At 40.3% G+C, this 18,573-nt stretch overlaps 1 protein-coding gene across 2 annotated transcripts; it reads left to right on the top strand.

Moving 5' to 3' along the window:
- Positions 1–7,851: 7,851 nt before the first annotated feature.
- On the top strand, positions 7,852–18,475 carry LOC125881901 (regulator of G-protein signaling 20). Of its 2 annotated transcripts, none has more exons than XM_049565331.1 (5): positions 7,852–7,945; positions 8,864–9,024; positions 14,386–14,469; positions 14,556–14,790; positions 17,596–18,475. In XM_049565331.1, the coding sequence occupies exons 2-5, from the start codon at positions 8,867–8,869 to the stop codon at positions 17,782–17,784; spliced, it is 666 nt and encodes a 221-aa protein (XP_049421288.1). In that variant the 5' UTR covers positions 7,852–7,945; positions 8,864–8,866; the 3' UTR covers positions 17,785–18,475. The 2 variants fall into 2 exon arrangements, with proteins under 2 accessions (XP_049421288.1, XP_049421289.1); XM_049565332.1 differs by lacking the exon at positions 7,852–7,945 and adding an exon at positions 8,422–8,499.
- Positions 18,476–18,573: the final 98 nt, after the last annotated feature.

The raw sequence follows: 18,573 nt of genomic DNA, 5'->3' as shown, positions 1-18,573 counted from the left end.
ATGTGTTTCAGCACAAAAACCACTTGGTTATGTTTAGGAAAGGATCTCACTGACATTGCTTTGAAGGACGGGTGGTTTCAAAAGCTAGCATTAATCACATTTATGACACAACAGCTTTGAAGATATTGATTTTATGTTGTAGATATTTGTATTTTGCCCACCTTTCATGTATCCACTGATTTCTATTCATGTCTTTATAATAATTAATAGGGTGATGCCTGAAACTTTGTCATAGTTTAGTTATTCCCACAAGGCAATATAACAATTATTTTTTTATGCACAGAAATGAAAGGAATGGAGAGCAACAGCTGCCTTAAACAGTAGAGGAAGTGCTTATAAAAATGCTGATATGGCCCTTTAAATGTCCAGTATCCAGAGGATATAGGCTACTGGCAGAAATGGAGTATAATATAATAAGTATGGTTTGTTTTGTGCATAAACATCTGAAAATAAGAATTGTTGTGGGTTTTTTTATACCTATAAAGTTTTCATGTATAGAGACTCCAAAAAGTTTAGTGTGTGCAGCAAACCATTTCAACTTAAACAGCATTCTTATAAAACAATATTTCAATACTCTCTCTGGTCTTCAAACATAGTAACACTGCAGGCCCCTTATAAGCAACAACCTCCATCTAGTGGTTAGTTTTGGAATAGCTCAGTTGGAGAGGAAGCAGTCCTAATGACTTGACACTGAGTGGACGTCTTAATTTCACTCCTGCCTGCCCTCGTGTTGATGTTGCTTATACTGTGCAATATCCTGCAGGGGGAGTTAGTATGTTTACCTGGCCTGATAGAAAGACTAGAGGGATCTGAAGTCTAAGGTGAGTCCTGTATCAAAAGTCATGGTGAGGATTTCTGTTCACTCAGCGCCAAACACAATGTGTGGATACTATTTGCAACCACCAATACATGAGACTTTGAGGCACTGTGTAGTTCAGACCAAAATATAAATAGTATATAAACACTTCAAGCACCAATAATATATATTTTTCTAATGTACAGTATCAAATGACAATATGAAAGGGGTCATTTGTAGTGATGAACCGACAGACAACTATCTGCGGTTTTGCTTTATGCAGATTTATAGTGAGTTTTGGGTCATTGTGTCACCACTCTCCCAGTCTCATTTTTGGCCGCAGCCGGCAGCTGTTAATTTGTTATACTCTACTCTCAGCACCAAACAGCAGACAAACACAGTTAGAGACTAGCTGATGAACATAGTGGTGAATTTAGCAGATGAGGAGACTGATATTTCTCTCAGGAGTTGGCAAAGACCAAGGACAGAGCTTAAATAAGACTGAATATTGGACATATTAATCAGGTGGACAGAAACATGACTCAGAATGAATGATAATGTCCATTAGTAACAGCTGCGATCTTTAAAGGAACTGAATGTAACTTTTTACATGTAATTATCATGATTTATTGCCAATAGGTGAATGGACTGTGATGTACCTTAAAAACTGAGACCTTCCCTGACTTTCTCAGTTACCTACAGTCTGTGGAGTGACTTCTATGAAATGACCTCAGGATGAATTTTTCATGGAAAATCCATAGGATGTGATGAACCTTGTCCATAAAAATCTGTTTCTGGCCGAAAGCCCTCGAGGCAAACATCTCTCAACAGCGTGCTGCATCTCTCTTCAGCTCCACTACAGTGCTACAGTGTGTTTCAGTTACGTTAGCTAATGTTAACTAAGAAATAGAGTCCGCTAGCGTCAACAAGGGACCAGCACTCATCACTACAGAGTCCACACATTTCTGTTATAACGCTACAACTTGCAGCAGCAGCCCAAAGACAGAGCTTCACTTACCATTGAGGTTCGTGTTGGTTGAATTCAAGCTGTTAAAGCCACTGACTTAAGGTCCATCTCCAGAGCTGCAGCATGTGCCTGCGCAGAAAGTATCTCTGATAAGACTCCTGTCTTATTGTGGTCTGATTTACAGTAAATTCATCAAAATCAGTGTCCCATATTACAATTTTACTGCCCTCCTGTGCTGAAATAAATCACAGAGGAAACACTGACATGAAATTGAATGTGATATTGTGGTTTCAGCTTGCTAATGTTAGTTAACATTAGCTTGCTTTGTACCACAGACAAATTGCTAGCTAGCAAATGTAGTATAATCCTGTATTGTCTAGATAAACATCAGCTTATTCATCCAGACTACTGGGACTGGTTTGCAAATTAGCCTACTTTATCAGCTACAAAGCAACCAATGCCAGATCTATGCAGTGTAGCTAAGTTACAGCTAGCTTGGCCGCTAATGACTGTAACCCAAGCTAAGGTTAGCCAGCTAGCTGTAAAGCTACATTTCATGGATCTGCTGTAAGAGTTGTCTTACTTTTAAGTCAACAGTTGAGGTAGTAACAGCACCAAATCAATGTCTGTTTTAAAGGGACAGCTGGTAGGACGTTTTGACATACATGTTACGTGTGTACGTGTGCGACCCACCGCCAGGAGATTTTAAAAGACACTAGCAGCAGTTAGCAGCTAACTCAGAGAAGAAGAGCTAGCTGCTGGGTAGACTCACAAGTCAGTCTTTAGACGCTTTGCTTAACTAAATCAGTCAGAAGGGGAGATCTCTGATTGTCTGGTGGCGAGACTATCTACTGGGAGCTCCTTACTCAAGATCAGCCGTCACTGGGACCCTAAATGATTGTTATTGCCATTAAATACCATTGTTATTGTTTATTAAGTCCTGCCGATGTGTGTGCTATAGATCCTTTTAGGGCCAATGTCACAATGACGTTATTTTAATAGCTGGAGGCAAAACACGTCTCTCCAAAACAGGGCTGTAGGCTAAATAGGAGTCTTAAAATGTCGTCTTGCTGTGTAATTGGGTAATTGTGTGTAATTGCTAGAATAGAAGGAGTGATGGCTCAATGTAAATTTTACTACATACCAGCCACCACTGCTTGTGTACCAAAAATGATGACAAATGTGGTTAATGTGATAAGACGAAAGGACTGGACGGAGGAACGAGGATTTCTGAATGCACCACTCACATCATCTTCCTCCATTGTTGAAAACAAACCAACAGAACTTGCTAGCTCGTTCTCTCAGTGGTTTTGCCTCCAGCTAAGCCCCACCCCCAAAAACAACATACTGTTTACTAACAGTAAAAGGGTCTAGATGTCACACCAGAGGCCAGCGCTGTTTCTGAAAATGACATACTGATCCTTCCAATATGCAACTGTTTGCTTAAAAAAATAGTGCTATGCATAAATAAAGGGTTTTAAATTCCCATTTTTTATTAGGCACATAATATTTCTTACAATAACTTTTTTTTTCCTGTCCTTTTCTTCACATTGTTAATACTGTGTTTCTGCTGAGTCAGACTGATTAAATTGGTGTGGAAGAAGTCTCTGAATCAAGTCAAACCTGTCAACAGTGGATGTGAGGAGAGGACACATCCAGGTGTCCTCTCCTTTCGAAACTGGTGTTGTGCAGCAGAGCCCTGTGGCATGCTGCAGGCCCTTTCTGTCTCCCCTCTCGCTCAGACATGCACCAGTCCAGAACAAAGTACAAAAAAAGGCATTTAATCAGTGGGATAAAAAAGCAGACGGTTCATTACAGCAGGAACCTCTGTGGCTCTGAGATAAACTCTGCAGTGCGTAACTCTACTTTGTATTACAGAGCAAAAAAGGAGACTTTCCAGCCTCAACCCATTCAAAGATTTTTACGCGCTGCCACAGCAGGAATAATGACTGGTAATGAATCGAGGTCCGGACTTGGAAAATGGACAACATAATAACCAGAGTGAATATAACTGCACTTTGAGTTGTAAAGCACCTCAGCAGACAGCTGGCTGGCTGATTTACTGAATGTGTTTTGGAGGGCTGCATCTTTCTTGTACAAGACCGTATTGAATTTAGAGATAATACACGTACAGTCGAGTGAGATCTGCTGACGGTTTATAGGTGCTTTAACCCGCATGGAAGATGAAAAGACTCAGTCGTGTGCTTATGTGTTCCAGCTGTAGATCACAGTAACAGTGGTCTCATCAGAGAGCAGGGGCCATTTAAGAGGCAGTTCTTCTCAAAGATTACAACGACTACCAGATGTATGATTTACTGCAGGGCTTAGAGAGAGGGACTTCTGTATATTGAATTTGTTTTATAGCTGTGCCGCACATACAAAGTGTAAGGAGATGGATATTCCTCCTCTGCTGCAATCACCGTTTACCATATTTCCAATGTCGCATTTGCAACTTCAGCTGCGGCCGATAATCACATTCCACAGTATGTGCTGTGCAATTAAATCAGGGAGTAGGAGCGACAAAACACATTCAGTTCCATTAGATTTCCTCCTCTTGTGTGTGTTGGGAAGATACTGTAAGTGTGACCGGACTGCAGTGAGATATGTAAATTCTGTTTTGGCTAGAAGATCTAAGGACTCATTCATGCAAAGAAATATTTTACCCTTTTAATTGGTGTCCAAGTTCAGTTTACTCGACATGTAAGGGACCAAGCAGGATGAAAACACTGAGGTCATGCAAGTCATTTCTCAGAATTTAGGGGTTTTAATTAACCAAGGAGGAGTTATACTTTCTACAAATGCACACAGACTACATGTGACAGGCTCTTTAAGGCCAATTCTAACATTTTGGATTCAATATTTAAGGCAGATACAGATTTGCAACCATGCTATTTACACCCAGGTGTATATTCCTGGGTGTCCTCGCAATGTCAAAAAAGTTAATGGGTATATTCATCTATTCTGCTAAAGCTTGTGCACCCTAGCGGTAAATTGCCCCCTCATGTTATTCCCTTCCTGACCCAATACTGGAGCCACTTTTCATATCAGCTCTTTTCTTGGGTGGTAGTAGCCGTGCTAATCTTTAAATAGCAGCAAAATCATTTTGCTGGTGGGAGGAAATCAAAAGAAGTGGCTCTGAGATAAGATTATATTATTTGATAGTGGAAATATGCCTCTGTGATTATTTATAAGGATATACATACACAAAATTTGTTTACGGCTCATATAAGAATCACATGGAGGGTGATCCATTAGTTTGATCCAAAAAAATACAATTACAAATACATTTTTTAAAATATGTGAAAAATGAAGCTTTGCTAATGGTAGATTTTTAACAAAGTATGTAGGGTACACCATCATTCCACATCCCAGTAACAGCTAACCATCAGTAATAAATTTAGATATTATAGAGTGCCCCAGGAATGAGTTAGCATTTAAGTAGTGCCAGTTCCCTTGTCTCAAAATCAGTGGGTTTTTTTTTAATGGATTTTTGTTTAGATCCCCAAAATAAGCTTGAGAGACTTTCACGTTTTGTTCTACAACATAAAATAAGTTAGTTAATACCCTATTTGTGACTTTTGAAGCTTTTATACGTCTTACAAAACAAGCTAACAAGAGGCTAAATAAGACTACAGAACGTCATCACACCAAACATGGCTTTTACAGCCTCGTTGTGGTGGCGACATTAACACATGCGACCGTAGTGTAGTTTGTTTATAGCCTGACGTTAGCTTTTTCTTTCTGGCAATTTCATTTAGGCTTCAAAAATTACAAACATGGTGTTCATTTGTGAAGATTATCTTGCTGAACAAAATATATAAGTATCATAAATGTTTGTTTGCCACAGAGTTGATTTTCTGCAATAATTGAAAATCCAGTGGAAAAATCCCACAGGCTCTTTGATGAAGGAACCAGGGCAATGCTGACCTTTGTGCTGGCCTACAGAAAAACATCATCCCTGAAACACTCTATTATCAGTCTAAATGGCTAACTAGTTGACTTTATGTTATGATAGTAACGTTATAGCTGGTAACATTAGCTAACAAAATTAGCCTGCTGTAGATGAGGTAGCTAGGTTAAATAGTGTGCCGTAGTGATGTAACAAATTGTGGTCTGTGTACACATGTGGTTGCGTGTGTGTGTGTGTGTGTGTGTGTGTGTGTGTGTGTGTGTGTGTATGTGTGTGTGTAGGGGGTTGTGCTAGCTATCCATCTTAAATTCTTCCCCATTTTAATGATTTATTTGCACTTGCATGTTTTATAAAATATTTTTGTCAGTCAATGAAATATTTATGATAAAGTAGTCTGAGTGGGCGGAAGTTTGCTGCATAGATCAGCCTCTCATTGGGCAGAATGAGCCACCAGCTGAAGTCCCGCCCTACCACCTCCGGTTGCAGTTTTCAACATGTCCTTTACTAACTTTTGCGGTGTTTGATCTTGCGGGGATGTAGCCATTTTTCTGCCATGGTTCGCGTCCTGTAGGCGATATTTTTGTGGGCGTGTTACACCAAAACCTGTTTCCCCCCGGCAATATTTTTGCAAGCGCACTGTTGCTGTGGCACCGCCCAGAACGATTGTGATTGGGTGAAAGAAGTACAAGAAGTACGTTTTTTTTCTCCAATCTTAAAGTGAGAGTCGGCCCAGCCAGACCTTTCTTTTCCTGAGAAAGGTCTGGTGAGCAAGACTATGATAAAGTTATTTTTAAAAAAAAAAAAAAAAAAAAAAATACCTCTGCAATTGGGATTTGTCCTAGACCTGTCAATTTGAAATTAAAAACCATCAAAAATAATTTATGTTTCTTGTAAGATTTATGTTGCAGTTAAAGTACAAGCAGCATCAAAATTTGAAAATAAAGTTAATCTTCTGCATCGGTTTGTTTGACTCAAAATGACTCCTGAGGCAAGACACATGGGGGAACATGCCCCTTTACAAGATTTTAAAAAGTTTATAAAGACAAAGTTGTAGTCTGTCATGACTTAATAAGCCTCTCAATATATTTACTTAAGCATGCTCCTCTGGTACATATTACATTGATTTTCAAACTATATACAGACTACTTTATAAGAAAATAGACATTGTTCAGACCAACACGGTCTGTCAGAAGTGAAGTAAGAAGTGGAAGAAGAAGTGCATATAACAGCAATAGCCTATAATTATTTGCGTTAAATACAGTTACTAGCTTTAGTACAGTACATATTCTTAGTTAGTTAGTTTCCACCACAGCATAATGACCCCAGGGGTCCTTGAGAGAGCCCCAGGGTGTCACCAAAAAAATTAGGAATAGTTTATTTTCACAATTAAATTCACTATATAGGTGAGTACAGTGTGAGTTAAGGTAAAAAAGACAAAAAAGTAACTATTCCCCCACAGTTTTCTCCTCAGTTATTAACAATAGCACTGCAACTAACAATTATTTTCATTATCCATTAATCTGCCCCTTATTGTCTTGATTAATCAATTAATCACTTGTTTAACACTCACTTAATCCAGCTCAGTTCTCTTGACTTGCTCTCCTCGTCTCCTTCCTCCTCTGAGGCCTCAGTAGAGCCCCGCTGTGTTTAACTAAAGCGCTGCTGCTCTCTGGTGGACACCCTCGATACTGCGCCACCTGGGCGCACCAGGAGAGGTGAAGCTGTAGATGTGGGGATTGGGGTTTTCCAGATGTTTCACTAAATTATTCAGAGCATTGGCGTCCATACCTTCCTTTAATCTACCCATGTTCACCGGTTTATAAGGAACAAACTGACAGCTGCAGTCAGTGATCAAGCAGCTTTTATAAATCTTATATTGTCGTGCAGTTTTATGAATGATTGCCAAAGGGGTTTTAGTGAGGTAGGAAAAAAAGGATTATATGACATTTTCTTCAACTATAAATATTTCCGATACTATAAAATGTATTAATGATACATCTCCACACAGTTACAGATCATCAATCAATAATATAAAATCTAACTATGTATACTGAAATCCTCTGGCAGCCTCGGTGTGTCCTGGAGAAAACACTGCTGTAACAGTGCGCGCACATTGTGTTCTGGCAGTTAATGCACGGGGCGCAGAAAAAATCTTTTCACACTTGCAGGAAACGCATGCGCACAGAGGGTACCAACTGGTTTGTGTCAAGCCGAGGCAGACGGATGTGATCGAGCCAAAAATCACCTGTATTCTGGCATTCATGGTGACACAGTGAGTAAACGTTTATATTTGTCTTTGGGAATCATTATAAACCCTCGTGTTGACGCATCTTCGGCTGAAAAAAAAAATGAGGCGGATAAATATCAGGCTCCAGTACAGCTAGAGCATCTTTATGTGGATATTCCAGCAAGCAGAAACAGCATTCATCTTCTATTCGTGCATATTGTAATCTGCACTAAAATGATAATGAAACACGTGTGAATATATGCTGCTTTGTGCCTTGAAAGAGAAATCACCAGACTGTGAATTATCAGCTTTTCTCATCAAATAATGTCATTATGTTTCTATAAATGGCTGCTTGCTTTGGGGTGATTGCTTGTCTTGGATCGACCATCATGCATGTGTGTGTGTGTGCGCGTGTGTGTGTGTGTGTTCCCGAGGGTGCGACTGATGGATGCGATTGCTGCGGTCCAAGAGTAACGCCTTGTCGCTATCATTACTGCTCATCCCTCACAGACGGAGGGAAAGAGACAGGAGAAGAGAGGAGGGCGGCTGTTGCTCCCCACTATTTGGTTTTGTTGCATCCAGCATGATCTAACAAACCGGTAGGACATTTAAAGCAGTTTGCATTGAGATGATTGCACCTGAACGCAACACAATCCTAGTTTCGTGATGGGGAAAATGTCAATTATTGAGGTTGCATTGCACAGAAGTTGACCCCATGCACGCCTCATGGTCGTGAAGTGCTCGCGCATTCCGCAAGACACGTTTTCCTCTATGCTGTTTCATTTGCAGATGTCATGTACAGGATCCAGGAGCATCTTTAATCTCTTGTGATGTCTTGGATCTTGTGATGATGCGTGTGTGCGTGATGCTCCAGTTTAATGCGGGGATTACATTCCAGCTAAAATATATATATATATATATCAGCTCTCACTGTGGTCTCCATGTCTTCTCCTCCTCATGCAGTCCATGGGCTCAGAGCGGGAGGAGATGCGTAAGAGACAGATGCAGGTTCATCAGGAAGCAGCTGCCAGTGTCCTCCAAGCGCGCCACAGAATGGGAAACACCCCCACCAACGCCTCAAACGCCTGCTGCTTCTGCTGGTGCTGCTGCTGTAGCTGCTCCTGGTAATCACACTCCACTGCGTCCCACACAGCTGGGCTGGAGGTGGGAGATGTGGTGCAAGGCATGAGGAGGGGAATAAGGGCCCATTTGCTGTATTCTGTCTTCTTAATATCTAATTTTCTCCACACACAGATTTACTGAGAGATAGCTAGACTATGATAAAATGATTATCCATCCATTATCTATACCTGCCTTTCTTCATTTGCTGTCATTACTGAACTCAATCAGTGCCGCAGAGTTCAAAACTTATTTATAGAGATCAAATACAAATGGCTCTTCTTCTGGTTTACATTATATTTTACGCAGTTACTGTACTAGAAAGAGAGCGTAAAATAGAATCACAAAAGAAATTTAAAGCTGGGGTAGGGAGAGATCTGGGAAAGGCAAAAAAGAAAAAGAAGAAGCGCTTGAAATACACCCTCTTCATGCAGCTCTCCCCTCTCTGTCTTAAGCCCCTCCCACCAGACAACCCCTATATGCACGGGCTTAATACAATAATCCAGCATTTCCCATATTTGCTGTATTTAATCTTCATTGTAGAGTTGCATGCAGCTCATTCATTCAGCCCTCCTTACCCCTCGCTCTTTATCAGACCATAAATGAGACAAGAATTAGATCACTAGCCACCCAACCATCCCTCCACTTCGCTCCTCACTGCTGTGGACTGGAGGAGAGCGGGCAGCAGCTTGGTTAATGGCTGTAGCAGCTCGAATTCAGCCGGCACAAACCCCCGAGAACAGGGTGTCGCAGTGGGCAGGTGGCCAGCAGCAGTGTCAGGTCCAACCTGTGTACAGGCAGCAACAGAAAGTTTGCTAAACCAGCAGGAAGTCAGGCTGTTCGATCCCACTGAGCTGGGGTTTGCACTGGCTTGATTCAGGTTGTTGCAGCCACCGACTAGGGGTCTGTCTCTGGAGCTGCTGCCTGCTCTCCTCCCAGTGAGGTGGTCTGTAGTGGTGGGGAGTGATACGCATAGGACATGGTGTGGTTTGCTAACATTAGCTACATAAACCTGAACTTGAGGCCATAGCTGTGGGCGTTTAGCTCCTGTTAGCAGAGGGTTAAACTGTTAGTTTGTACAGTGTAGGCAGTTGCTGGCAATTCTGGAATAGCAACTTTATTTGCAGGATTCTCCACCATTGAGTCTGGCATTCACCAAAGGGACATGCACTGGCATCTGCCTTTGTAGAACAGCCAATAGGAACGCCTTCTCTCTGCAATGATTGGCCAAAAGTCTCCCATCACAGCCCAGATTTTCTAAAGTCTGAAAACAGACCCAAGAGGAGGTGCAGAAGTCTAGTAGTCTCTTGGATTACAAAATGCTCAAGGGTTATTATGAGATTTTTGCCCAATTAAGCCAAAATTAAACTGCTTACCTCAGCTTTATGATCAGAGAAGAGCTGATACAATCCAGCCCAGTCACCAGAATAAAATGTTGGCGTTGTACGTTTCTGCAGACCATGGATACGTTACGTTCAGGTTCATACGTGTCATTTGAATATTTCTAAAGTGAGGTAGCTCAGTTAACATGTGTATGAGCTGAGTTTCTCATCAGGACCAGGGGGCAGTTGATGGCATGAGACCTAGACGAGACAGTAGCAGACCACTGGTGTTTTTCACAGCAGACATTTTGACATGTTATAGGAGGAAATAGGTGTATTTAATAAAATTAATGGTGGCTGCATTCCATTTAGGGGAAGACCTGGTATTGTACATGATGGTTCACTGGAATAGCTTACTAGCACACATAATGGAGCTGAGCCATTGTTAATCATTATCAGTTTCATCTGTGCTTTTCCCACAATGACAAGTCAAAATGTCTGCTGTGTAGAAGGCCCATGGTTTGAGACCAACAACAGAACTGGGTATTTTTAACGACATGTTGGGACATTTCCAGCTGTGTTTGTTGTGACCAACCCTGGTATTTAGAGGCAAAGCGTGATCTTTTCCTGACCATAACCAAACTGAAATATAGATTTTCAACACATCCGCTACATATAAAACTAATGTAACTTAATCTTGGTTTGCAGGAATGTACAGTGTCTACGTTTTTTTGTCGTCTGGGTCGAAATATCAGATGCTTAATCAATTAGTCAGTGAAAAGGAAATTAATCAGCAGCAATTTGATAACTGATTAATCGTTGAGCACTTTTTTTTTAAGGTAGTCACCGTTACAAAATTTCATGAGAATAATTGCTAATTTTCTCTGTTTTGCATTATTGTAAATTAAATATCTTTGTGGGTTTTGGACTGTTGCTCAAACAAAACAAGACATTTACTGACATTTCAAGAAAATTAATATAATGAATGAACGAATATAATCCCTATTGGCAGCCCCAGGCCATGTTTTTTACTCTATTCTAGACTGTCACTAACAGTCAAGTCAGTGTTTCATCAGTATACATTTTTCTATTTATAAAGGAAACAGACAACTTTTGATAGAAGTCTATAAAAACACATTATACATATTAATGTCAGCTGTGATTGGGTGTCATAAATACAAGCATATAAAATAAAAATGCATTCAATTTAACTTGTCATTACAAAGAAAATAAGCGGTTGCACAAATTTGTATTTTCACACATCTGTTTCCTGTCACAGCTGCCACACTGCTTTGCTTTTAAACTGTTTTTTTTTGTTTGTTTGTTTTTTTAACCATCGTGTTGTTTTTGCTATTTGCTATGCATATATAATATTCATACACACTACACTGTTATAGTTGACCATTTTCTCTTCTGCATTAGATTTCAAAGTACATGTTTCTGGCTTCACCTGCTTCAAAAGTTAAGCTGTCACTTTATTTATTTTTACATTGTCATTCAGTGTTATCCAAGTTAGATTTTCTGCAAGCATACTGTAGCTCGTCAGCAAGTTTGTGAATGTGATGCAGCAGACTTTGAGTCAATTAAAGGGTGCAGAGCTCGTAATCTATCTGAAAATTGAAAATTACAGGAGTTCTTGGCAGAAATTTGGTTTTCAGGCACACAGATTTTCAACCACATTTAAAGGCCTGTGGAAAATCACACATTATATACTTGTGACACACTAAACATAATGCAGCGCAGCAGCAAACTGCATTGTTTCACAGTATGAGAACGTCCCGCTGGGCCTCATTTACTAGTAGCAGCTCAGTAGCGGACAACTTCCTTTTGCCTCCGCCCTCCCACTCATTCAACAACACCACAGCCCACATCATCGTACAAGAAAAACAGGAACACAGTGGTCCTGTGACCCACGCTGGCTCTCATTGGATGGAGGCCTCGGGGGTTTTAATCTGTTTTGAAATCATCAAGCGTTAAGTTGTGCCTCCTCTGAGGACAGCCAACCTGTTGTGTGCAGAGCACGTCCGCGTTAGTTCACTCCGCTGGGGATGAGTAACACGTTTTGTCCTTACATCTATATCAATTTCATTTGATTGTTGCACAGCTACAACGGCCACATTCCCAGATGGAGTGGCTGAACCTCACCTGGGCCAATTAGTCTACAGCCATCAGGTGTTGGGAGCATTTTAATTACACGCAGGTGATCCCCGCGGGATGATGTGGACAGTTGACACACTTTACCATTTACGCAAACGTTCCTAGTAGATCATTACTGACTCTTCAGAAGGTGTTCTGTGATTTCAAATGTGAAACAGCCAACATACAGTGCTTACAGAAAATCAATGAAATGTTATGTAACAAGAGGTATATGGTGTTATACCTCTGGTCTGGGGCTGTTTTTTATGCTATGATATTTACTTCCTATAGTTTATTTGCTTTCTTGCTTTTGCTGGTTGTTGTTTTTGTATGGCTTAAACAACTTAGATATGACGTTTTAATTACTGAGCTTCACTGGTGGGTGTTTTTTTGCTACCTTTAAACTGAGCAAGGCCATTTCCCCCTGTTTCCAGTCTTTATGCTAAGCTAATTCTGCTGCCTGTACCTTCATTAAAGAAATTCTTCACCCCTAAAATATAATTTGTATATGAATTCATCACCCTGTGTTACGTTAAATTTGTAAGAAAACTTTGCGGCTTTCATGGCATGCCTCCACAGTGAATGAAATGGAATAAATTCTTAATGAACTGCAGTAAAAGGGGGCCGCGTTGTATATCATAACATTTGTTTACTAAATCTTCCACAGTGGAATAGAAACTGTGTCACGTCCTGCTCACTGATGCTCCACCCCATGCCTAAACCAAACAGAGTACTTCCAACTCATGGAAACGCTTCTGACATGTACAGTCTCCTGGTGTGTGCTACACGTGCGAAAGGGGCAATATCCAGACCTGAAATGTCCAGACAGCATCTGGAATTCATATGAGAAAACAGCTCATGTCTCATTTATCCTGCTCAGCACTTCTCAAACACATGCAGTTTCACTTAAACCTTACTCTTTAAAACACTTCTGCGCTAACAGTCTCACGCAGGGACAAATAGCGTGCCTAATTCAATTCAGTTCAATTCAGTGGGAATGTTCAAGCAGAATTCAAACACACACACACACTTGCCCAGGCGCCGTACTCAGGTGTGATAAATAGTAAGGTTTTGGCAAAAATACATGTGTTCAGGAAGCAGTGAGCATAGGGCTGGATAAATGAGACTTGGATTATACTGCATGAGCTGTGTGAGAGTTTGTATACGGATGTTTTGACATAGTTTTGCTGTTGTTAAACGTCACCCCCTATGACTTCAATTCATTGAGAATTTTTCTCCGTTCGCTGTGGAGGCATGTGAGAAAAAACAAGGTTTTCTTTGCAAATTCAGCGTAACAAGGTGTAATTGATATACAAATAGTCATTTTGTGGGCGAAGTATTCCTTCAACAGACCAACCAACCCTTGGCAATAGTGAAACTATTCCTTCATGGGAAATCTTACTGTTACATTTTGCCTTTGTATTTTAGACAATATTTTGCATCAAACGTCGCAGCAACAGTTTGAGTCTCCTGTGTTCTATCTGATAATCAGCGCCTGTCCTAAGTGAGATCCATTAAAAATTAATTTTGGAGTTTGGTGCTGAACAACTTTACTGGCCTGCACAGAGTCCCGACCTCAACCCCATTCAGCATCTTTTGGATGAACTGAAAGGTAGACTCTGTGCCCAACATCACACAGGTTTCAGGTGTCGAAACCTTGAGTGGAGGCTGTCACATAGTAGGAGTTAATGTTCAGGTGTCCACACACTTTTGGCCATGTAGTGTATTTTATAGCAGGTTTCACACTGTAACCAACCACATTATTTTTAGCAAGGAAGGCTGACATTAAAGGACTCCAGAGTTATTTTAAATGCTCGGCTGCAGCATCCTGCCTCAAATCAACGCTGGATGACGAGCTATTTATGATCAAAGCAGTCTCATTGTGTGTGCTCTGTTTTTTATTCTCAGTTTGACTGTCAGGAGCGAGGACGAGACAATACAGAGATCCACTTTTGAGCGCAGAACAGAGGGAACCGCTAATTGTGAAGAAAGGTAAACGCTGCTCCCCTTCCATGTGCCATTATGGACAGAATTAAATAACAGTGAACCAATGCACCCACTTTTGTTTCATCTTTAAGCCCGAAGCCTACTCTGGATGACGCTCGCTCCTGGTCAGTGTCGTTTGAAAAGGTGATGAAGAGTGCAGCAGGTCGCGGCTGCTTCAGGCAGTTCCTGAGGACAGAGTTCAGCGAGGAGAACATGATGTTCTGGCTAGCCTGCGAGGAGCTGAAAAAGGAGACCAACAAGACTGTGGTGGAGGAGAAGGTCCGCCAAATATACGAGGACTTCATCTCAATCCTTTCCCCTAAAGAGGTGAGCCACTGAGGCATGATATTTGTTACAAAGGATGTACAATGTCACAGCTACAACGATTATAGTGCAGCAATTATGAGAAGAATAATCAGTAAGTTGATTGACAGAAATTAATTGAATAATCTAATTATAATTAATTAGTCATTTACATTTTCTGGTTTCAGATTCTTAAATGTGAGGACTTGCTGCTTTTCTCTGTTGTAGATCACTGTACATGGAATTTCTTTGGGTTTAGATTGGTGGTTGGACAAATTAAGCAAATTTTACAACATCTCCTCAAGCTTTAATAAATTGTGATGGCCATTTTCATGTTTTATTTAACATTTTACCAACTTAACAAGATCAATTGATCATAAAAATGATCATTTAAGGCTGCTACTAATGATTATTTTCATTTTTCTCAATTGATTCCTTATTTTGTCTCAAAAAATGTCAGCAAATGTCTTGTTTTGTCTGACCAACAGTTGGAATTCCCAAAATATTTAATTTACAATCATGAAACATGGAGAAAATTAACAAATATTCTCATTAAAATTTTCAGCCTAAAAAAAGTGGATAACAATTAATCAACTACGAAATTGCTGCTGATTAACTTCCCGAATATCAACACATTAATTGGCTAATTTTTCACCCCAATCACCAGAATAGTTGTGTGCATTGTTACGTTTCTGCAAACTACAGATATGTTACATTTTTTTCATTTCATATGTTAAATTTGAACATTTCAAATGTAGTGCTTATATTTAAACTTTACATTTTAATTTTATGTTGTCACAACGCCCGCGTTAACGTGTGATAATGTTTAAGCAAAAAAAAAAGAAATAAAAACCATCACAAATTAATCTGTATATTTTCTCGATTTATCTGTGTGTGTCAATTTCAGAAATACGCAAAAGTTTCTGTTACAATTTCCCAGAACATAAGACAACATCTTCAAATTGCTTGTAAATTGTACTGACCAAAAGTCCAAAATCAGAAAACATCCATTCAGAGCAGGGGTGTCAAACAATCTGCCCATCAAAGGGTCCAACGTGGATGACTTTGCTAAATGTTAAAAATACATTTAAATCATTAATTCCATTTTTTTTTTTAAATAAACTGCACTGCTGTCCCTATTTGTCTCCCGGGGGTCATGCTGGAGCTGGTCCATTTAAGTTCCTATTTCTGCACAGAGGTGAATGGTAAGCCACTTGGCCTGGTGTGTTCACAGCACCTTTTAGTGCCCAAGGAATATTCAGCGCTACTATCAGAGTCTTCATGGCAAAAAGTACAATGTTTTGCCAGGACAACTGAGAACAGAGAAGATAAGTTAATTGCAGTCTGTTTTTAGTCGTAGCTGAGAGATTAGCATTGCAGCTGTGAAAGCTAGTTGCTAACGATATAGCATGAAAGCCATATTTTCAGGGTGAGTTTGTGAAGACATGTATGCTGGAAAACTGAGACACATTTTTCTAACAAATTCTCAAGACCAGCAGGAGATATTTTTGCTTGAATAATCCCTTAATTTATTATCAAAGAAGTTGCCTTTTTTTATTTTTATCGCAACTGCCCAGACTTGTACATTGGTGAAACAAAACAACCACTAAACAAACGCGTGGCCCAACACAGAAGGGCTAACTCATCAGGGCAAGACTCAGCTGTCTATCTACACCTCAAGGAGAAAGTACACTCCTTTGAAGACAGCAATATGCACATTTTGGACAGGGAAGGCAGATGGTTCAAAAGAGGTGTAAAAGAAGCCATCCATGTGAAATTGGAAAAACCATCTCTCAATAGAGGAGGAGGTCTGCGACACCTCCTATCCCCCACCTATAATGCTGTCCTTTCATCCTTGCCCAGGAGGCTTAACAACTTAACCTCTAAAAACAATGGTCGTTCACAAATGGCCCCATGTGACTCTAACGACTCCAATGACAACCGTTGCAGCAGTTTCAACAACCATCGTTGACACACCATTGGAGCACTAACGAACCAGTGACATCATTGACCTTGTGAAGACCTCCCCAGAGGTTAATACCTGGGTTGTTTCCACACCAGTTTGTCAGACTAGTTCCAGCCTAGTCAGACAAGCATGAACTGACGAAGCCTCTTGGATAAGAGGTGAAACGTCTTCTAAGACAAAACCAAGTCCAGTTGCGTTCGATTCCATTGTCTTGACATAACTATGACCTGGATGAATGAGAATATCCACAGGCATGCCTTGTTTTTTGTTTTGACCTTGTACATACAAGCACATCAATTTTTGTTGGCTTTGATGTTAATACGAGTGGTTTTTCCAATAATACAATTATCCTATCATGTTTAAAAACTGCTTTTGCAACACTAAATAGTATAGTATGCATCACCTCAGAGGCCAGTGAAGCCAAATTCGGTGTCCTCACTAACGTTACAAAACAGCCAAGACTCAGGTAGTTTTCATTTGAGGCTCTGGAGAGGACAGTTCCTCCACCCTGTCTGCAAGAGTCAGGGAGTTGTTGCTATCCATGCTTGCTAAAAGTGACTGGTGCAATACAGATGTCTGCCCTCTCTCCAATATAATGGAACTAGATATCTGAGTACCATCTAGTTCCATTATTTTGGAGAGAAGGCAGACATCTCTATGACCAATATCTTCAACACTTGGCAGCTCACACCAGAACAATCTAGCTTGATAAACTGTACAACAGGTATTAGGAAAAATATGTATTTTTGATTTGGGGGTGAACTGTCCCTTTAATTTTCTGTCAGTCAACTGACCACTTTCATTCTGTGTGTTGTGTTCACATCTGTCAGAGCTTCAATCCTTTACCTGCTCATCTTCTCTAGGTCAGTCTGGACTCACGTGTTCGAGAGGTGATAAACCGCAACATGCTGGAGCCGACTTCACACACGTTCGACGACGCCCAGCAGCAGATCTACACACTGATGCAGAGAGACTCGTACCCCCGCTTCATAAACTCATCTGCGTACACAGATCTGCTGAAGAGCCTGGAGGAGCCTCCCCCCGAGCCATAGACTCTCCACTGCCACACACCTAGCTTTTCAAAATGGCGCATGCGTCCCACCCGAAGAAGTTTTGTGTTCCTGTTGGAGTTCCTGCTATTTAGAGAAAGACAGACAGGAAAAATGAACACTACTTAAAAAACCGGTCTTTATCCAGCTGTTAACTGCTGTTTATTTACCCATGATTAGCTTACCAAAACACTTGGAGCAAACAAGAACAAATGCTAGGTCCGGCATCAGTTAACTTGTTCGAAAACATATCTATATTTTTATATACTCCCTAGCGCTTGACATTGCACTTTTCTACCTTAATGAGAGAACGCATGTATCTGTGAGCACTGCATTTGTATTTAGGTATATTGTGAGCCTTAATGCATATCCAGTTCTTGTAGAAACTAGTAGGTTTTATTTAACAGTAACTTAAGAAGAAGGAAAGTGCCTTGGAGTAAGATCTTCTACACTAGCATCTTTGATCTAAAACAAATGGTGCGACAATGACTTAATATGTTGGTGCTTTCAGCTCTTCTCAAAGACAAAGGTTTTTACAACTCACTGAGCTGATACCCACAAATACATCTTTTTGTCTGTGTATTTCAATACTGTGATACTAGTCATATTATATTTAATTTAAAGAAAACAGGAGGGGAAAAAACTGAACACATGACCATGACCACTGATATATTTGTGTATTTAAAAAGGAGTTTGTGTGAAATAGCTATTTAAATTCTCACGAATTAAATAAAGCACAATCGTATGTTGTTTTTGCTTGTGTCTCGTCAACATATAGTACTAAACACAGCT

Source organism: Epinephelus fuscoguttatus, linkage group LG21 (genome assembly GCF_011397635.1).
Source record: "Epinephelus fuscoguttatus linkage group LG21, E.fuscoguttatus.final_Chr_v1".
NCBI classification, from domain to species: domain Eukaryota; kingdom Metazoa; phylum Chordata; class Actinopteri; order Perciformes; family Serranidae; genus Epinephelus; species Epinephelus fuscoguttatus.
Note: the sequence above shows the minus strand (reverse complement) of the source record. Positions and strands in the feature narration are given on the sequence as shown.